The 21,945-nt window shown below is 45.3% G+C and overlaps 1 protein-coding gene across 2 annotated transcripts; it reads left to right on the plus strand.

Annotated features, from left to right (window-relative positions):
• The first annotated feature begins 506 nt into the window (after nt 1-506).
• SHOX (SHOX homeobox) lies at nt 507-19,888 on the plus strand. 2 transcript variants are annotated; one of them, XM_063127511.1, is made up of 5 exons: nt 507-837; nt 4,543-4,751; nt 14,243-14,300; nt 14,401-14,492; nt 19,643-19,888. In XM_063127511.1, exons 1-5 carry the CDS (start codon nt 507-509, stop codon nt 19,886-19,888), a joined length of 936 nt encoding a protein of 311 aa, XP_062983581.1. The 2 variants fall into 2 exon arrangements, with proteins under 2 accessions (XP_062983581.1, XP_062983579.1); XM_063127509.1 differs by having other exon boundaries at nt 14,401-14,489.
• The last annotated feature ends 2,057 nt before the right edge of the window (nt 19,889-21,945 follow it).

Below are 21,945 nucleotides of genomic sequence, written 5' to 3' on the forward strand. Positions count from 1 at the left end.
CCTGCGACTATGGAAGAGGCAGTAATTGCTGGAGACAGCGAGAGCTGGGGGGCTGGGCTGAGGTAGCCATGTATAAATAGTGTGATCTCAAATTGAAAGGCATAAATAACAGCAGGAGTGATCTAACCCCTATCCGGGTCTCCGACGAGGTCTTGTTGTTGTAATGATAATGACGAGGATGGCGAGGACGATTTAAACAACAACCACCACAACAACAACAACAACCACACAACACACACGCACCCACAGGGAGAGACACGCGCGCATTCACACACAGAGAGAGAGACACACGCGCGCGCGCGCGCGGGTTCTCTCCCCAGCAAAACACACACCACCCGGCAACCTCGCAGCAGCCTGGACCGCAGCCTGGACGCCGACGCGGGCAGCTCTCCTGAGTCGAAAAGGCACGCGGGGACACCGACCCAGCCGGAGGACGCCGCGCTTGTGGATAGAGCTGGGGTTGGGTTTCGTTGGGTTTCTTCCTCCCCCTGCCCAGCCGGGTCGCCATGGAAGAACTTACGGCGTTTGTCTCCAAGTCTTTTGACCAGAAAAGCAAAGAGAGCAGCAGCAGCGGCGGCGGCGGCGGCGGAGGAGGAGGCGGAGGCGGCGGCGGTGGTGGCGGCGGCGGCGGTCACAAGAAGGAGACCATCTCGTCGTACCGGGAAGTTTTGGAGAGTGGGCTGGCGCGCTCCCGGGATCTGGGCAACTCGGACGGGGGCAGCCTGCAAGACCTGGCCGAGAGCGGCGCCCACTGCCCGGTGCACCTCTTCAAGGACCACGCCGAGAGCGACAAGGACAAGCTCAAGGACTTCCACCACGCCAGCAGGACGTCGGAAGGTAAGGCGGCGCCGGCGCCGGGCCCCGCGGCCCATCCGCACGGGCAGGGCGTCTCTGGCTCTCCCTCTCCGTCTCTCTCCCCCCCACCCCCAAGGCCTCGATCGCCCCTCTTCTCTCGAGGACCTTTAAAATCCCACCCGGCACTTGCCTCGAATCTACATCTACATCTATATATCTCTATCGATTTGTTGTTGTTTAAACCACAACGACGACGACGTGGACTCCCAACACTAAACTAATTTGTGCATTAAAGTAGATTCCGCGCGGGGGGAAACTTCATTTCCCTTCCGCTTTCCGTTTGAGGCGCTTGAAACAATAGGCAAGGAAGGAGCCGGTTTAGAGAAATGACAGTAGGCGACCCGATTGTGAAATCGTCCTATCCTGCCTGTTGCCCATCAGACGGGTGTGGGGGATGGAACGGCTTCTGGATCAAGCCTTCAGTTACGGCTCCCCCTCTTTCTCTTTTTCTTAGAGATTAGGGGGAAACCAAGTTCTGGGTAAAGGGGTGGTCAGAGAGGCCTGCGAGGCAGAGAGAACCCGAAGAGGAAAAAACACACACACACAGAGCCAAGATTTTGTACGAATCTCTTTTTGTCTCTTTCTCTCGAGAATTTTGCCTGGGCTCAGTTTCCTTCCAGTTCTTTGACCGGGAATCCCCCCCCCTTCCACACACACACACACACACACACACGTTGATAGCTCTTTCTTTTTCCCCGTTCACTGTTGCCTACAGAAGAAGGTATTTAAAATATGACACCCCCCCCCAAAAAAGGGGGGAGTGGAGGAGAAAGCCGTTTAGAAAGTTGAGGCCAATTGAGCTACTGGACAAACCTGATGGAATTAAATACCACCATCTCCTTGATCTGAGAAATAAGGACTAGCATGCGAATGGCTCTAGACGGAGTACTTTAACACAGAACTCCGAAGGAGTCCTCAGTTAAAACCCTAATGATCCGCAACCTGCCGTTTCTCAAATAATCTTGTCCCACCATACATTATGCTAGTTCGTTTTCTATAACAACGACTGGGCACTGGACTTCAGCTAGTTGTAAGGATTTCATCCATTTAAAAATAGAGCAGTAGTTAGTCATTTTCAGAAAGGGCCCTTTCACTTAAATTTACATGCCTCATAATCCCAATTTATCCTATGATTAATCATTCAATTTTTGTCTTATTAGATTTGTTAAAATCTAAAGGGGAGTTTAGATGCAGGCCAGAAAAATTGATGGTTTAAATTCTTAGAAGCTTTAGTTTAATCATTGGGATTGGAGCTTCGGCTATATATATATATAAAATTCCAGACATACAAGTTTGCCCTTTTTAGTTCAAGGCCTTTCTGAATATGACTGAATACTGTTTCATTTTTGAATGGATGAAATCTTAACTACTGCCAGAAATACTTAGATACTGTCAATGCCAATGCACTGTTACTATTTGAGGAAACAGGAAACAATATATATTGAGGAAACAATAGCATAGAGAAAGAGAGAGGAAAGTGTATTTTTTGCTTAACAATCCACACACATACATTCCTCAACTTAGGACACATTTTTTGGAGAAAATCTTGAATTCAAAAGGACATTGCCACCTCAAATAGCTGGAATTCATGGAGGAAGAGTGGTACAATAAACATAACAGGAAAAATATACACAAAAAGTGTATTCATCAAAAGGGTTGTGAGGAAGGAAACCATTCCAAGGTTCCTTGGTGGAGCGGGGAAGGGAAGAAGATGAGTTCCTGGGCCGGAAGTAAACTCCATTGGAGTCAGCGCAAGTGACTGACAGATAATGTGCTGAAAGATCCGCATGTAAATGACAACAATCCATTAGATTCATTTACCTTTGTCTGGTCATTTTCACAACCCCCATGGAAAACAAAAAGCACCGCATAACCAAACTGCAGCCTTCTCATTATTTTTCTTCATTAAATAATTTTAATCGTATTTTCAAAAAGTAATATCATAGTTCTGAAGATCTCTCTTTTATGTTCAATGCGAGGCTAAGACTAAGCTTCTTAAGAGCATTTACTTTTCAGTGTATCTCACGAGTAAAATTTTGCCTGAAACAAGTACTGCGTTCTAAAACCTGTTTACTTGGAAGTAAGCCCTATTGTTTTCAGAGAAACACTTTGAAGTAAGTGGATACAGGATCGGGACACGAAAAAAGAAACGCATCTGGTCCCAATCCCAAAAACATTTTCTTTGAGGGTCAGTTACACTGGAATCGATGGGACTTACTTCCAAGGAATACCTTTAGAGGCTGCCGTAGCTGTTCGTGGAAGCAAGAAATCAGACAGGCTGTAATCCTCTAACTGCATCCCATTGAAAGGAAAGGAGCTCTATTGAACTCTCTCTCTTTCAACAAAAGGGGGGGTGTCTTTGGATTTGGGCGAAGAGCGCTTGTGCGGAGATTACTTGCTTTGCTGTGACCTGAGGGTGACAACCCAAAGAAAATATGAATATTGTCTTCCTCTCCCAGCCCGGAATGTCCCAATCCAGCTGCCTTCCGAGCAGAGAAAAGATGACAATGGACAAATTGAAAGGTGCCTTTCCCGTCACCCACCCATAGCTTAGTTGCATCATTACACCCTCCTTTTCTTTTGAAACGTGACGTTTTCCCCAAAGCGTGACGTCGTGGAGGGGGGGAAGAGAGGGGCTCAAGAGAACACCGTCACTCCTCCTAGATTCATGGCAGGGAGAAATACACAGGCCACATTTTTATCCAGGCTCTCTACACACTCTGTTAACCATTGACCACCGTGGCGGTGTCTGGTCACTCCCTTTCTTATTTATTTGTGTCTGGGTTTATGAAGCTTCCACTTTGGGTGGCTTCTGCTTCTGCTTCTTCCTCCTCTCGCCAGGTTCATTTTCAATCCCTGCAGTTACGAGGCCACAGAGAATCTGGAGCTTATGATCTTGCCTGTGTATGTGAGAATACTATATATTTTAATGCTTGATCCACCCCCTCCACACGTCTGAAGCTACTCTGTTGAGCACAACGTGCAGACCTGAATTCAAATATCTTTTGGAGTTCTCTTTAAGCGTGTAGAAATAAGAATGTACCCCTTCTCATGTTTTTATTGCTTAGGTTTGTAAAGAAGTCCCGGTGCACCCCCACTCCAAATCTCTAGTGTGCCTGCTGAGGTCCTGATCCAGCTCAGGGCATCCTTTCCTCCCTCTAAACGGAGGCAGCTAACTAGGAATTGTGGCCATCCTCTTAATACTGTCATTTCCTCTTCTAACTTCCTTCCCAAAATCATTGCTCCTCTTGGCTTGAGTGGTACCTCGCCTGGTTTTAACTGTGTTCTGGAGGCTTGTCAGTTCAGAAATCTGGGCCTCATGCAGAACCGTGATGACCTATTTCTTCGGAGGTCTACAGGGGCCTTTGGAAATAAGAGGGTATATTGTGTGGTGGTGGTGGTGGGGAAATGCCCCTTCCAATAAAGGGCAGCTAGCAACTATGATTCTAAAGACACCTCCCTTTACTCCCAAATAAATAATTTGCACTTGGCAAAATGGGAACTGAGGCTGTGCTGCATGGGAGTGGCACTCGATTCTGTTTTGAACCGACGAAGCCTCTTGTGTAGTCCGAAAATTTGCTTAACGAATCTGAGGAAATTAAGGAAGCTTCTGGTGCCCAACTTTGTTGTATTCGTTTCCTCCACTCCCTCCCCAACCAACCCCCCCCCCCCCCCAATCCCCGGCAGGCATCTACGAGTGCAAAGACAAGCGGGAGGAGGTGAAATCCGAAGACGAGGACGGGCAAACCAAGCTGAAGCAGAGGAGAAGCAGGACCAATTTCACACTGGAGCAGTTGAACGAGCTGGAGAGGCTGTTCGACGAGACGCACTATCCGGATGCCTTCATGAGGGAGGAGCTGAGCCAAAGGCTGGGGCTGTCTGAGGCCAGGGTCCAGGTAAGACTGCTACTAGCAGGCCAGACGCCAGCTCCTGGCCTCATTCCGGATCTCTAGCACACTAACCCGTTTTCGTGGCACACACAAGCAAAGTCCAGGGTGAGGACGGGCGGGGGAGGGACCTGCTGGAGGTGGGCATTCCATCCGCTGATGCTCCTCTCGATTTCTCGCCCTTTAGAATCTTCACCTTCCACAGAACGTTCGAAGCCGCTTACTAACCAATGAGATGCTTGATTAGCAGCCCCTATCAGCAGCGAAAACAAAAACAAAACCACAGCCCTTTCGCTTTCCTCTTTTTCCTTGCGGTCCTGGTTTTAAAGGGTGATGGTGGTGGGAAGCAACTTCGAGGAACAATTGGTATGGATAAAGCTAGGCTAGTTGGCTGCTTTGGGACTGGATTATCCAGAGCCAGGGGGGAAGAGAGCCTCCATTTGACTTGCATAACAAGGGTATGAATTCATAGGGCCCCATCTGCTCTATTTTTCTCCCCCACCCCGATCTCCCTTAAAATAGGATGTCTCCAAATCCTCGAGAAGATGTTTGGATTGTTTGTCTGCCGATGATTGGGCTCCGGCATATGTGCCCACTGGAATAGGTTAAGGTTTTAAAATTAAAGTAATAAAAACAACAACACGGTTGCTTAGTCTTGTTCATAAGAGATAGGTTGAAAAGAACAAATCAAGGGGTGGGGGAAAGCATGCCGTGGCGATAGTAGTAGTATCGATCCCCTCAAACAGATGCTATGTAAAAAGAGGAATTAATAAGATCAACCTGTGGAGCTCTGGAGCGTAGCTTCAGGGTCAAAGACACGTGAACAAGATCAAACTCCATTTGAGTTCTTATTCTAGCAGAACTACCACAATAACAAAACCTCTTTTAATGAACTGCATTTCGATTTCCATAGGTTAAATTAAGGGGGGGGGCGTCCACTGAAAAGGAGAATCTTAAGCTGATCCTAAATGCTAATTGAGTTCGAACGTCCCACCGATTTCGATGAGATTTACTTCCATGTCAGGCGTTTGAGATGTGTGTCCTAGGGACGAGATATAGATCTCTAGAATAGTTCTCTCTCTCTCCCCACCCCCGGCAAATCTGTCATTAAACGTTTTTAAAGATTACATGAAAATAAATTAAAAATTAGCCCTCCTTCCTGAACAGTTTTCACTGGAAAAATAAAATAACAATAACATTCCAAGTAACGGAATGGTGTTTGTTGATTTGCTGCTCCTGAAAAGGATAGAGTATCAGGGGAGTATTCAGAGGGCGAAGGAGGTAGAGGCTTCCAGCGCCACCCCCTCCACCGCAGAAGATTGATCTAACTGCCCAAGATAAATGAATGGAAAGATTAAACTTTGGCTGAAGGGGACATCAACTTTTATGTCATCTTTCCAGCTCCTTCTAGGAGAGCCTCTATAATATCTTGCCAGAGCCTTGATGTAGCGTTTCTATAAAAATAAATTACTTGTAGTGTTTCTATAAAAATAAATTACTTGTAATTGAATTCTGCACTCTTTCTTTCAAGTAGTTTATTACCGAAGTAGCCCGGCACCTTAACAGGATATTCGTAGTTACAGGAAAATTGGCATTTCAAGTGCTTGCAGGTTTTGAAATATTCCCCCTTTCTCCCCCTCCCCACCTCCAGTAACTTTCCCCATTTCTCACATGATTCAGAAGGCAATTTCGAATGAAAAAAAAAAGAGAGATCTCAGTATCTTCCCCCCAACACAAATTAAAAAAAGAAAAAGCTGGACAATCAAGAAAGCCGTTAGGGCTTAATTAAAACATAAAGGGTTTGATCCATTAAATTAAATATTCGATCGTGTTCTTATTCTTGGTAAAAGAAACAGAGGAAGGAAGGATACGGAGACCCAAAGACATTTTAATACTCTCGGAATTGCCTCCTAATCCCAGTCAGTAGCGCCTGTCCCTTGTTGTTAAAGGATCTAGTTTCAATTTACTGTGGAAATGTGCTGTAAATAAATTGGAGCTCCTGCGGTAGCTACTCCTTATTAACCTTTTATTTTTAGTGTTGTACCGGCAACTCATATCGCCCAGCTGTCAGGGTTATAATTGAAAGTTATGAGACCATAGTGAGGAGCAGGCAGTAATTCAATTACGAGCAAATATCTTTGGGTTTTATGGCGCAGGGCTAAATTAAATGTCATTATTCACTGTCTCTAATGGAAATCAAAAGGAAATCAGATTAGAGCATTTGTGAAAGAAATCACTGAGTGATCCTTAATGAAGAAATAACTGTCTAAAACACTGTCCTGCGCTTTACTTAGCATATTCATGACTAGTTGGAATTGATCGGGAATCACACCCGGGTTGATTTATGATGGCTCCACGCGCGGACGAATTCATCACTTCTTTGCCTCATCACTTTCTCCTTCTCCCCGTCCAGAGCTGAATGGGAAGGAGCGTGCTTCCTTTCTCAGCTCCGCAGAGCAGAAGCGTAAGCAGGGCACCTTTAGGGATCCCAGGGCCCCCTTGTGAATCGCCAGTCTCGAACGCGATGCCCCTTCACACCGTTTGGTAGCCAGCCAGGGCCAGGTGGTGAACGAGTGGCAAAAGAACAGTGCGCCTCTGAATTTGCCACCCAGCTGTACTGCCCGAGGGGAGGTAAAAAACCCAACCCTTTCTCACGTCTCTGGACCAAAGGCGGCGACCGAGGGAGGGAGGGAGCTCTCCCCGGGTTAGTGCAGCGTCCATCTTTATGTTGGAGTCGGGACCCTAATCCGAATTAGCACGGCAGCCGGTCATGGGGATTATTTCAGACTTATTTATTTATATTGCACAAAGGGATTGATCTTGGATGTATGGACCGAAAGGGCACATTTCGTTTTCACTCATCGGTAAATTATCCTTTTATACAATTTAGCCACCTTCTGCCCTCAGTCAGGGTGACTGCAGATTTTCCATTTCCAACGTTTTAAATGCACAACCCTGACAAATTGGTAATTTAATGACAAATTAGCGGTCGTAAATGGCTTTGGGTTGCTTATTCTGAGTTAAAATGGTATGAGTTAGGGTTTTACCCTTATCGTAGCTGTTGTTGTTATTGTTATTAATAATAATATTATTACAGCATCTAAAGATCCCCTTGGCAAAATGATATTGATATCCATGACCGCTCTTTTTATTAAGAAGAAAAGCTGTCGTTTAAAGTAGGGGCGCTCATTTTGCTATCAGTCAAAACAAAACCCAGTGAAAGCCGAAGTATTTGGGCTGAAATTGATTAAAGCTGTAACTCTCAACACACCTAGGTGGAAGTCAGTTTCACAGAAATCAATGGCATTTTATTCCAGAGGGAGAGGAGGGTTAATGGCCGAAGCATTCCTGTGCTTGAAGTCTCTAGACTTCGACCGGGAATGGGGATATAGGGCTATGTCTTCTCAAACAGGTCGGGGTGGGGGCATCCTTTGAGGAAATCCAAGGGATTTCCAAGAGAGGAAGGGGGAAAGAGAACATACATGTTGGCAAAAGGAAAGAAAGATCCTGTTCAAAAAGTTTAGGGAGCGCTCAGACATCGCTTCATTTCTCCATCTCTCCCCCTCTCTCCACCCACCCCACCATTAATTCAAGGCATCACCTATTGACGACCCGGGGATGGAGGGGGGGGATTCATCCCACGTGTTCCAGTGTGAAGGCGGCCAATTCCTGTTTAAGAAAACCACTCAAATACCCCTGGATAATTAATGTCTTTGGAAGCCTTTCTTTGCACTAATTACTCCGTTGTAAATGGCCATCATTAAGGCAATTGAAGAAAGCTTGGAGGCGAAATGTGATGTAGGAAGTGCAGTTAGTATTAATTAACCGTATGATCAACTTGGCAAGTGGAGAACTTGGAGGGGGGCGGGGCAAGGCGAGGCGATGTTTGCTTAACTCCCAGATTTGATCTGTCTCTGCAGACAGTTGGCTGACTGACGAAAGTTAGATTGCGGGGGTGGCCAGTAGGACAGGGAGCTACACCGAGCATAATCCTTAAAAGATGTTTGCAATTTTTCTCTCTCTCACACGGGATATACTCTCCATACTATCTATTTGGCCCTCCGAGGAGCAATAGGGACACCCTTGTATGTTGTATAATCGGGAATTTCCGGAATTAGGGGAGGATTACTAGATCGCATCTCTTAGAATCAATCCTGATGGCAGGATTAGGAATAATTCCTTAAACCCAAATTTGGAAAGATTTTGATTGTCGCCTCGAAGCCAAAAGCCAATTTTAAAAATCATCAGGACCGCTGGAGAGAAAACAGAAAACAAAACCCCAAAACAGCGTCTAATCACAAGGACGCCAGCGACTGTGGATTTACCCTCAAACCCAGTTGAAGTGAGGGATCTAATTGAAAATCAATTGGATTAACACCCCACCCCCACCTCCCATTGCGACAATTGTCTTGGAATTGTCACAATATTGAATTTGCTTTCACCTTATTTCAAGTAAGCGGTTTAGGATCGCGGACGTGCAGAGCGATCCTAAGCATGTTGACTCGGAAGTAAAGCCCATTGAATTCAATCAAACCTGCTTCATTTAATCTGATGCCCTAGATTCATGCCTTAGAAAACAAAACGCCCTTCTTTTTCACCCTTCCACAGTCTTTCCTGTTTTTCCTGTAACTGAACAACAGGGCTACTTTCTGGCGTGGCTCTCTATAAACTTCTATGAGAACTAATCGGTGTAAGTGTGCAACCCTATCTCGCCCATCCTCCGATGTGTGTACAATTACTTGGGAGTACGCCCCATCGAACTGTGGGACTTACCTCCGGGAAACACGGGTCGAACAGGCTGCGTTTTGAATTAATTGTGGTGTGGATCAATGGTTGGATATTTTAGGGGGCAATTGGAAAACCTGCCCGGAGTCATAAAAGGAAGCTCAGGACGAGATGTGTTACTCGTAGAACCGTGGGGGGTAACTGAAACTCTGTCTCCTCTTTCTCCTCCTCCTCCTTCTTCTTCCCCAACACGGGTTAAGACAGCAGGGGCGGGGCCAATTCGCCCATCTTTATGAGGTTCGAAAAGAAACGCGAAGAAGCGCCACCCTGGCCAAAGAGCGCCACTTTCGGCTGAGCTGGGGGGATGCAGGTGATGACGGCAGGAACGAGAGCCAATGGCGTGGCGCGATTCCCCGCTAGGTTCTAGCTAGCACATCGGATGCACGTTGTCAGCGATTCGGCCCTTCTTGCGGGGAAGAGCGGCTTCCGAGCCCTGCTGGATTTTGACATTCGCCATATTAGTGTGAACTGTGTATGCGTGTATGCTCGCGCGCGTGCATGCGTGTGGTGAGTTAGGATAAGCAGGCTGCTTCTCCCCGCTCTCCACGGAGCTAGACCTCAGGACCGCCCTAACCTTCTTATTCTATGCTCCTGGAAATCCCTTTTTCAAATCTGGTTGATCGCAAAGAAGAGTCAGCGTTTCCCTTCTCTCTCTCCCTGGCTCAGGAAGTACTGCACAAATGGGCTGTCCTTGCTACCGGAGGTACTCTTGGGGCAGGGTTGGGCAAATTGTGGACCTCCAGATATTTTGGCTTACAATTCCCATCAGCTCCAGCCAATATAGCCAATGGTAAAGGAGATGGGGAGTTGTAGGTCAAAAGAACTGGAATTCCACAACTTGCCTGCCTAAGTTCCTCAGACAGTTTCTTTCTTTAGTTAGCCCCAAGAGCAGGGGAAGAAGGACAGATCTACTTAAGTGATCCTCTTTATTGTTGTGTTATTAGAAACACTGAGGTTCACCAACTGGAGTCAGGTGCAAAATGGGGGTTCTGGGGGCAGAACCAATGTTGTACTACATCCCACTAGCACTATACACCAGGATGTCCTAAACAGACAAATACTTACCTCCATCATCTGAGTTATTACAGATCAGGACTTCTAACAGTTGAATTCTGCCCAAAGGTTTCTATTTCCCAGGAGTCATCGGGTGTGCTATTAAAGGGGGCAGTTACATCCCCTCCATTTCAAACCGTGAGTAAAACCCAACACAAGTCCTATTTAGAGGAAGCCTTTTGAAAAGAATCGGAGGTGTTAATCATCCCAGTCATTTCAACTGGTCTACCTTAATTAGACTTGTTGGATTTTACCCCATATGTGATTGTTCGTCAAGAACTATCTTTATTTCTGGCTGAGTCACTGGTTTCACAGAACGACTAGTGTTTTAAGACTGCGACCCTATACACAGTCACCTGGGAATAAGTCCCATAGAATTCAGTGTGTTGTAAACTATTAAATAGGCCTGTCCATGTCAAAGGCACAAATCTCTTTGCTTAATGTGTATGTGTGTCTGTCTGACTTATATTCTTAAATTTACTATCCTGGGATGCTGAAAAGTAACCACAAGAATGGCTCTTAAAATACATTGGCTCGTTTGCAGTTAAAAATTTTAATATATCCAAGAGCGGTCCCTAGGAAGCTGCCTTAAACTGAGTTAGTCCTTCCAGCCCAGTATTGTGGACACTTTCTGGCAGCGGCTGTCCGGGGTTTCAGGCAAGAGAGTTTCCTGCTCCACCTGGAGATGCTGGGGTCAATCCTGCAACCTTCTGCATGCAGAGCAGGGCTCTACCACTGAGCTATGGCACTTCCTATATCGACTCTTTCCGCACCCTCCCTTGAGACCTTCATATTGACAACCTGTTAGATGTTGAGCTCTTCTAGATACATTTGAAGGGTTAACATTTTAAAGAGGTCCATTCATTTATTCACTTTATGAATTGCTGTGGAGCTGAAGCAAAAATAAAGCCAAAACTACGCAATAAAACAGATTTAAAAGTACTGATTTTAAAAGCACAGACAAAAACTACAGCAACCCAGGATTCAAAAGCAGTACAGTATACGGACATGCTTAGTTCTTGCTGAGGTGGTAAACTTGTGCCAGGTCTGTACCACTTCTGTCTGCAGACATGACTGAACACTTCTTCATAGCTAAGAATATAAAAATCTTACACATAAATGGGCGAGATGGCAGATGGAAGGATGTTCGCTGAACTTTCGATGGGAAGGACATTTTGTTTTTGATGTTTCATTATTGTTTCTAGCCTTTATGGGTCACTGTATTATTTCATATGTCTTTGAAGGGCTGAGGCTGCTGCTTCCTCCTAACCCCTTTGATGTGGAAGTAAGTCTCATTAGGAAGGGATCCATGTGTGCATGCTTCAGAGAGGGGTGGTGGTGTCGCTGCCTTAAGGGCCCACGGGACTTTCTGAAATTGGATCCACCACCAGTGCACGCTGGAAGCTCCTATATCAGTGGGGTGGTGAACCCACTCTGGGTTTCAGTCAGAATTTCAGCACCTTGGATAGCTCCTTTAGAGTTCTGGCTGACACCCAGAGCGAATTCATTGCCCTACTGACACAGTAGCCACCAGCTTCCGCTGAACACTCCCTAGTGAAGAAGATCACAACGGCTGCCTGTCTTAAACCCCATTGTTTGAGAGTAGTCCCATTGAAAACAGCAGGGCTTACTTTTTGAGTAAACATGCTTAGGATAGACATGTAACCTTCCCATTTCACAGCAGGGGATCATGAGGACATTTCTCCTGTGATTTTTCTGCAGAAGTGGGAATGGTCACCATCCCACCACTGCTAGAGCCTTGTCTCACTGTCTGTTCCCATTGGCAGGAGACTGTTTAATGGGATCCCATCTGCTGGAAGGAAGTCAACTATTTGCACCTATGATTCTCACGACTTGTATCACTTATTTCCTGATCCAGTGATTTCATAAAAAAATAAGAATAAAAAAGTAACGGGGAAAGCTATGATTCTTAGGGCAATAGGGTGGCATGCAATGCCCCTTCCCCCATTCTAGTACAAAACTGTGGCAACTCTATCATCTGCGGAAGCAGGTAGCTTAAGGGTGCAATCCTATGCATGTTTAGACAGGAAAAAGTCTGTCTAAAACTGTAGTCTGTCTTAAAATTGTAGTTTTAAGCTTTTATGTTTTATTTTTTATGCTGTATTTTATTTTGTGGTTTTAATTTTTGTGAACTGCACAAGAGCTTTGGCTATTGGGAAGTATAGAAAGGTAGTAAATAAATAGTCCTACAACTTCCAGCCTTCCCTAGCCAGCATTGTTTCCTGGGGGAATGCTGTGAATTGTAGGTCTTTCCACCCCTGTCTAAACATGCACCTTAATGCCATCAACGCTACATGTCATTTGAGAAAGGACATGCTGCAGATTTACATTTTCCCTGTTTACCCTTCACTAGACCACTGACTATGCCAGAGGTCTAGTGTGGGGTATATCACTGATGACAGAGAATGGATAGGAAAAACCTCCCATTTTCTTCTTATAAACAAAGTGAAACACCCAGGCTGCAACCCTGTACATCAGGGATGGAAAACTTGTGGCTCTCCAGAAGTTGTTGGACTCCAACCCCCATCAGCCCCAACCAGCACAGCCAATGGTCAGGGATGATGGGAGTTGTAGTCCAACAACATTGGGGGGGGCACGGGTTCCCCAAACCCCTGCAGATACTTACCTGGGAAGGTGCTTCAGTGACACTCTGAGCAGACATATCTAGGATCACTTTTCACCTCCTTACTATTACCATCATAAACCTGAAGCATGCATCATGATCCATTCCCCAGTCGCTAGGGAAAAGTCAGGTTTGTGGGATATACTTTTTGGTTTTTTTTATTAGTGATCCATCAAATGGAGCCAGGTGCAAAAGAAATACACAGCAAGCCAATTGAATTTATTTTATTTATTTATTACACTTATATACTGTCCCCATAGCCAGAGCTCTCTGGGCGGTTTACAGAAATTCTAAAATTGATTTAAAAACAACTATACAAAATTTGTATATACATACACAAATAAAGCATTAAAAACTGTTAAAAAACTAAACATGTGGGTGATTAAGATGTGCTGTCATATGCCTCGGCAAAGAGGAAAGTCTTAACCTGGCGCCGGAAAGATAGCAGCAGCGTTGGCGCCAGGCGAGCCTCGTCAGGGAGATCATTCCACAGTCTGGGGGCCACCACCGAAAAGGCCCTGTTCCTCGTTGCCACACTCCGAGCCTCTTTGCAATCCTAAACACGGCTGGCTGGGGATGCTGGGGGTTGTAGGACTCCCCCCCCCGTCTAAACATGCATAGGCTTTGCACCCTTAGAATTAGAGTTCTGACCCCAGAAACTCCTTTTGAGCACCAAAACTGAACGGAGCTCATTGTCCTTCAACACAAAAATCCACACCTGGGTACTGCAAGCATTCTTCATTTCAGCAGTATAATTTGGGGGGAGGGTGAAGGTGGGGAAAGAACCATGTTGTGGTTGTTGCATAACTAGGAATCAAAAATCCTTGATGAAATCACCAGAAATCTACCAATCAATCCAGATTTACCCTCTGCTGCCTGCCTGTTCCTTTAGCTTTCCAGCAAGGAAGTTTTGTGGTTGTCTTCTCCTTTGCCTCCGCTAGCCTCATCGTCATCATCTATCTTAGAATGAGTATTGTCCTCGTTATTACCATCCTCCCCTCCCCTCCTCTTTTGGCAGGTTTGGTTCCAGAACCGAAGAGCCAAATGCCGAAAACAAGAGAACCAGATGCATAAAGGTGGGTACAACTTAGGGAGGCGGGGTGGGTGGGGGTGACGGGATGGGCATGGGCAACTCTTGTATCTCCTGCCTCACTGGGCCGCTGTCTCTACCTGCAGGTGTGATCTTGGGGACGGCCAGCCACTTAGACGCCTGCCGAGTGGCTCCTTACGTGAACATGGGTGCCCTGAGGATGCCTTTCCAGCAGGTAGCTCGTTTTTCTTCCTTTTGATCCCCACTCGCCTGTCTTTCCCTCTAGTACGTTTGCTACGAATCGAGCACATGGCCTTTTCTGTAGAAATGGAGCCATCTTCCTCCGCAGGCTTTAAAAAGGGATGGATGGTGCTGAGTCACCTCTAGCAAAAGAGGGCCCAACGGAGTTCAACAGTGCCATCCTCTCCATGTCTACTCAGAAATAATGGGGCTTACTCCCAGGAAAGCGTGCATAGGATTGCAGCCGAAGTCTGCCAAGAGACCACGCCTCTGTCATTCCGATGCAGGGACGTAGGGGTGGAGCGATTCAGTGGTGAAGAAGAAGCGCACTCTGCCCATACTCAGAGGCACCTTCCTTACAAATGTTTCGGACGTGCCTGCATGTTGATTCACTGACTGTAAAACCAGAATTCGGAAGAACTGCTTCACTGCAGGTTTATTCCGAAGTCAGCCACTAGGGTCTCAAAGTGAGCGTGCTTAGGAGGACTGCATCATTCCGAAAGCAATGGTTAGGGCTACTTCTATCCATCTCCTGGAAATAAGGGGTAATCCCTCGGATTTGCTCTCTAGTAATTTGTCACCAACTGCGCTTCTTAACAGCTTTCACGGCTTTTAGCTTTGGGTAAAATCCCACACAAGTCCGACTTAGAGTATACCCATTGAAATGAATGGGACTTCAATTAGTCATCAGTTAACTTAAATCCCATTAATTTCAAAGAGCCTACTCTAAGTAGGATTTATGTTGGCTTTTACCCTTTGTGCCTCTCCTTCTCCTAAGGAGGCCAGTGAAGTAGATTAGCCAGGCAACATCCATGCGAGGTAGGTTTGGCAGAAAGGCTGATATTTGCCCTAAGTCATCAAGCTGAGCTTGATAGGTTCTGAGAGAATATTACAACACAACCTTATTTTTTCCTGGGATGGAAAACCTGTCTTCGGGGTGTGCGCGCGCTATAACACAATGCAAGCTTATACATGTCCCATTGAATTTACTGCCCCATTGAGGACAGTGCTTATCCACCTCTAGCAGAAGAGGAGCCAGCAGAGGTGAACAGTGCCACCCTCTCCATGTTTACTCAGAAGTAAGTACCATTGAGTTCAATGGGGCTTACTCCCAGTTAAGAGGGCATAGAATAGCAGCCTCTGGGATGTGGATAAGGACTCACATGATGGAATTCCAGGGGAAAAGCATTTTTTTAGGCATAAACTACTACTACTACTGCATTAAGGCATAATAATACTGACCTGCCTTATAGGGTTGTTGTAAAGACTACTAAAACGAGGCATATGAATCACTTTGAACCTTTTAACCGAAATCTCTATAAATATACTAGCTGGATTGGAATTTGAGCACACTTTAAAGCTTAATACTCCAGCCGCTACTTTGCACTGGCATTATGCCTGGCGCTCTGTGGAACATAACAACAATGCTTTGCCCTTAATCTTTTCCTCATAGGGAGTGTAGAATAAATCTTTATCAGCCTGACAAGAGGGAGTGGAGAGAATTAATAAATGAGCGCTAAGGGTAGCAACCTGGTAGGAAGGAGTCAGTAAGTAGCAGGCCAAACGGAATTAGGGCGATTTCGCTTCTGTGCCGTCTACGCCTGCTATAAACAAACGACTTCTTCCATATCATTTAGCAGTCTTGTGATTCCCAAGCCTCAGATATTTCTACACAGCTTCAGAAAACTGGCCTGTGAAGCGACAGCAGTTCCTACTGCCCATCTTGTTGTAACGCTCAGCTCCCGCAGCCTAGAGCGGCGCAATATCCTGGTCATTTTACACATGAAGCTTAAACTATGTTCTATGATAGGGATGTGTGACCTCTGCTAGGGTTAAGAAATCAAGGCAAAGTTGATCTCCATGGCGTGAAAGGCTGTAAACTCCTAATCGCTGCAGATCACGGCGCAGCTACAGGAGCTAGCTGAAAACCACAAACCTATTTCAATTAGCACAAGGGAGGCTTTTCGAGTCAACTTGCGAAAATCCCATCTCTCCTCCCCGCCCGCTACTCTCTCAAAGTTGCAATTTTGGCTTGCCTCAAAGAGGCTTGTGTGAACCCCCTTTTTCTGAGCCATCCGGAAATGTCGCCCATAAGATTCAGTCCCATTAATGCGCCCCACCCAGGCAACAAGATGGACGCCAGAAGAAAAGAAACGCCCCAAACATTTATGTAGCGGGGCAGGATGTGTGGGGTGGGCAAGTGGTTCTATCAGCACTCCCACGCGTGTCCCTGGAACTGTCGTGGGACAGAGATGTAGCAAGCAGAGATTCCCTCGACGGTGAGACGTTTCCAAGTTCAGTTCAAGGAAAGAAAGAAGAAAGAAAGCCAGGAGAAACTGGCAGGCTCATTGAAAAAGTGCCCTCGCCACCGAGACACCAGAAAAACAGAGCTTTCCAGTTCGTTTCTATGAGAAATCCAGGAGGAGGAGGAGGAGGAGGAGGAGGAGGAGAGAAGTGGGGAAAAATTTGGGAGTTGTTTCCGGGCTTCTCCTTCCCTTGAGTTGCCCGAACAGACAGAGCAAAAGCGTTTGGCAGAGTGTCAATTTCATCTTCTTTCGCGCTTAAGGTTGAGGACGAAATTGACCAGGCATTTAGCTCTATTATAGCTTGTAAAGAGAATCTTGTAGTTAAGGGGGATGTTGCTGGAATAAGATGGCCATAGAGTTTTATTATGAATTTCTCCTAACAAAGGTCCGGGAATGTAATAAATAAACAAAGGAGGAAGAGAAAAAAATCTGTGAGCCTCTTTGGGTCGTGTGAGTGTTTGGCCCGCTTAATAATATCCTAAGCTCATTCCTAACGCTATTCCTAACAACAGCGACAAATACAAGAAAGCAAAATCTCTAGCCCTTTTGACATAGAAATTTAAGAAAAGAAGGCACATGCTTGGCAAAAAGTAGAAGCGCTCCCAGCTTCTGGCCAGTGAGAGTGCAAAGGCACACGGATGACTGAAAAGCACGTGGGGCGTTCTTGTGTGGTTTTCTTAAAAATTCGCAATAGTTGCTTTCTCACACATGCTATGTAGGCTAGGAAGAATTTAATCACACACACACACATGCACACGGATTAGGACCTCCATTCCTCAGAATATCTAAAGTCTCTCTGGCTGCCACTAGTCCCTGGGAAGTGTTTTAGATGGCTATAGATAAATATGCCTTAGAATAGCAATTTAGCCTGCAATCCTATACACACACAAGTACCATTGAGGAATTACTGGGGATTACTTCTGAGTAGACATGTATAGAATTGAGATGCACCCCGAAATGATAAAATAAGGAGAGAGGGGTGGTGGTATGTGGTTCCATCCCACCCCCTTCGATCCTGTATGCCTGTGTGCCTAACTCTGAATAGGATCAGAGTGTAAAAGAAGCCACATTTTCCCCATCCCATCCCCTCTCCTTCCCCCACACATTTCAAAATTTTCTATGCTAAATAGCTGTTTTAAAGCAAATTTATTTTAAAACACCACACACACACACATATGGGTTTAGTAATGGCCAGAGCAATTATCTAAAGCATGCTTAGATACCTTAAAGGTATAGCTCTACAGAGGATTGGGCTGAAAGTTAGAAGTAATTTGGTATTAAGACCAGTTCAAACTCACTCACTTTGGAAGCTATTTAACCACATGGGCTCTTTTTTAAATTCAAAAGTCCCGCATTTGCTGGACTTTTGTCACAAGAACTTTAGCAGGTGATGTGAGTGAGTATATATGTGTGTATGGTGTTTGGACACTTTTCCCTCCAGGAAGAATTAATCTTGCTTGGGAGGTTGGTTGATAAAATAAATCTTGTAGAATAGGACCCTGCATACATCACGCTCCAGAATGGGAAAGGGTGTTTTGTTTTTTTTGTCTGGAAGAGCTAACTTGTAACAGATTCACAAAAGGGCAATCTTGGTAGCTGGTGGCAGGAAAACAGTCAGTGGTATTTGTAATCCAGCTAGAAAAGGGATGTTGTTAGAGTGATTACCACGTCCGAACAGTGGCAGTGTGGAAAAGTGGATTGAAGTGCTAAGACATAAGATGCATTTTGGTTATGTGTGTCTGGTCTTTAATTGGCTTGTGATATGGGGATGTATCCAATATTAATTTAACTAAGTCATTCATTTCAATGAGCCTACTCTAAGTAGAGCCAACATTGGATACAACCCATGGCATGCAGAGCCAGACAACTGTGTGAGAGAGCATCTTCTTTCTGTGCACCTTCTGGTAATGAGAGAAGTAAAAACAACAACAAAGAGCCTTGAGATACCTTAAAGTACCCTCCTCCAACCTGCTGCCCTCCAGGTGTGTTGGACTACAACTCCCATCAGCAAACATGCTGGCTGGGGCTGATGGGAATAGTAGTCCAGGACATCTGGAGGGCAGCAGGTTGGGGGAGGCTGCCGGAAAGATCTGACTACTTTGTTGTGGTATTAACTTACTGAACTACAACATGGCAGGAAGGCATGCCTAATCCTGCAGCCATGGCCTCCCGCAGCCATGCCCCCAAGCTATTGCTGCCTTAAAGCAGGGTCAAGGGCCTGTGAAAGGCCCTTGACCCGTTGATGTCATGGGGGCTGCAGCCTATGATGGCTGGAGGGATAGCCAACAGTGAGTAGAGCTTGCAGCAATGCATTGCAAAGCCTTCCCCAGGTGTTTCAGACTACATCAGTCCCAGCTAGCACAACTAATGGCTATGGATGATGGGATTCATAGTCCAAAACATCTAGTGCACCCCAGGTTGGGAAAGGCTGGCAAAACTCTCTCCCTCTCTCTCTCGTACCCCCCCTTCCCCCCCAAGCTGAAGAAGTGATTCTCAGAGGGCTGGGCTGGAGAGCAAAGCTGGATCCACAACATCCAGAGAGCCAGACAATGCAGAGGGCCCCATGAAATTTGGCCAAATGCTGCAAGTTCCCCACCCTAGATCGTTAGGTGCAATTCCTCATCCACCTATGCAGCCAAAGCCAACTATAGAAAGCCATTCTACCCCTCCCCCTGCCGCCAGATATAGATCAGTGCCTGTCTTGATATCGCCTTGCCCCTAGAAAGCCAGGCCTACGCAGAATCACAACCATTGATGACCAGCTGTTTACACATGCACTTGGCCACCCCATTGGGAGTGCCTTTATTCATTCTTTCCTTCCTTTTGTGTGTTTTTCCTCCAGGTCCAGGCTCAGCTGCAGCTGGAAGGCGTCACTCATGCTCACCCTCACCTCCACCCTCACCTGGCTGCTCACGCCCCTTACCTGATGTTCCCTCCACCCCCTTTTGGACTCCCTATCGCCTCCTTGGCAGATTCTGCCTCTGCAGCTGCAGTAGTGGCTGCAGCGGCAAAGAGCAACAGCAAGAATTCCAGTATCGCTGACTTGAGGCTCAAGGCCCGGAAACACGCCGAGGCCCTGGGGCTTTGACATTTCCCACCCGGAAGCCTTTTTATCGCCAGGGATGGACAATAGCTCTCTCATCCAAGTTTGGCTGGGATAAAGACGATTGCTACCTTTTAAAAGGCCTGCAAGTACTTGTAGACATGATCAGCACTGGCCTGTTCTTTCCTTCCTTCCACCCTCCCTCCCTCCCTCTTCTCCTCTCCTTTCTTTTGTTCAGAGATGTCAGCAACTCATTCAGTTCATCCAAGGACTGAAGGACTCACGGGCCTAACCTACTTTTTTTTCTTTTAAAAGAGGCACTTAGTGCTAATGATTGCAGTTAAACTGTTCTTCTGCCACCAGATGCATAGTACTAAGTTGAAATCAGCCTAAATCTGACTAATAAATATCAATTAAAACAAAAACATCCAGAAAAACTATTGGAGAAAAGTAGATGATGTAGTGGTGAGGGACTCTCCAAATCACCTGGCATCCGTGAAATCTTGGGACAACTGGAGTTTGACCCTGGCCAAAGTGATCATCCTGTCAGCGTGACACTGTTTGCTGCTGCCAGTTTTGCTACGTTGTGCATGTGCCTAACTTTAAACACCGTTTGAAAATCACCAATTATCCTGAAACAAAAAACAAAACAAAAGCTTAAAAAAAATCCTTGGGGCTGGTCTCCATTAAGATGACATTTCTTCTTTGTTGCCAACAGTATTATTTCAATCTCATGAATTTCTTCCATCATTAAGGAGCTGCTACAGAACTGGTTTGAATTTAAATGTGGAATTTCAGATCTGAGACAAGGCAGTTTTCTCAAAACAAAAGCAGTCCAAAAGGCTGCATCCTTCACATGGAGCAAAAACAACAACAATAACAACAAAAGTGTTTGTGAGTGAGAGAGAAAGACAACAAAATTAGTAGTGATCCAAATGATGGGAACAATTATGAACACATCTGTTTCCTAAGAACCTCCTGGACAAGCTGAAATACTTGCCCCGTGCGAACAGGTTGACTTCATCATTTTTATTTCCAGACGTCTGGATCTCCGAAGACAGCCTTCTTGGTTTACACGGATCTAGAGTGCTTGATTCATCTGTCAAAGATGAATACACCATTTTAAAAGCATAATACTGATGCAGCGTTAATTTTAGTGAAATGCAATTAAGTGCAGTAAAGTGCAATACTGTAAATATTATAGATTAAAAGGAAAACAAAAATAGCCGCGCATTCTTATTCTGTTTGTAACCAACTCTGCAGGAACTGTAACCTGGTCCATTGCGCTCAGACCCGGGGATTGCCATTTGTTGCCAAAATGATATAGTCTGAGCCTTCTACAGATTGGTAAAGAAATATGAATTGCATATATAAAAGAGAATTGCCATGATTTTGAATCCAGTTCATGTGCCATATTTCTTGGAACTAAGCTCAAATGCCTGTATTAATTATTATAATTATAATTATTGTTATTATTATTTGGCAAATTGTTTTATAGTAACGAAGCAACAACCAAGTCAATGTCATGTAGAGGTGGACAAGTTCAGTGTTCGGTGGGGCAGTGGGGTGGGGAAATGTGGGGAGAACTTAATACCGATTTTATACACACCAAATGCAAGCTCGTTGGAGTTTATCAGTTACTATGAGCTACTTGTACCAGTCATAGAAACTGAGACAAATTCCTTGAAATTATATTACCAAAGTGTCTAGGTTTATTATACCCATATCTCTCACTCGCATGTAAATTCCTTTAAATCAATTTATTAACTGGTGCTTCTCCTGGAAACAAATACTGGTCTTGTCTACTTCTATATCTGTTTTTGCATTTGATATCAAAGCCTCATGGATGGAATATTTGCCTCTCGACAGCATAAAGTCATTATGTCTGTTCAGTTTGCCCTGAAGTGTATTTCTTTTTAAAGCAATCCATTAGTAGTTTGGGTTTTTATTTTGGCTGATTTTTCTCTGTGTCCATATAGGACACTAATCCATTACATTTTTTTAAAAAAGGTTGATATTCACATTTTTTTTGCTGATAATTTCTGTATTTTCTCACCAGCATGTAAATCTCCCATCTATTTATTCTGTGCACAGTGATTATA

Source organism: Elgaria multicarinata, chromosome 5 (assembly GCF_023053635.1).
Source record: "Elgaria multicarinata webbii isolate HBS135686 ecotype San Diego chromosome 5, rElgMul1.1.pri, whole genome shotgun sequence".
NCBI lineage: Eukaryota > Metazoa > Chordata > Lepidosauria > Squamata > Anguidae > Elgaria > Elgaria multicarinata.

Excerpts from the sequence above, each read along its gene's own strand:
- SHOX (XM_063127511.1), top strand. The coding sequence starts at position 507 with ATGGAAGAACTTACGGCGTTTGTCTCCAAGTCTTTTGACCAGAAAAGC. Across the intron at positions 838-4,542 it reads CGCCAGCAGGACGTCGGAAG|GCATCTACGAGTGCAAAGAC; the intron begins GTAAGGCGGCGC and ends AATCCCCGGCAG. Across the intron at positions 14,493-19,642 it reads GGATGCCTTTCCAGCAGGTA|GTCCAGGCTCAGCTGCAGCT; the intron begins GCTCGTTTTTCT and ends TTTTTCCTCCAG.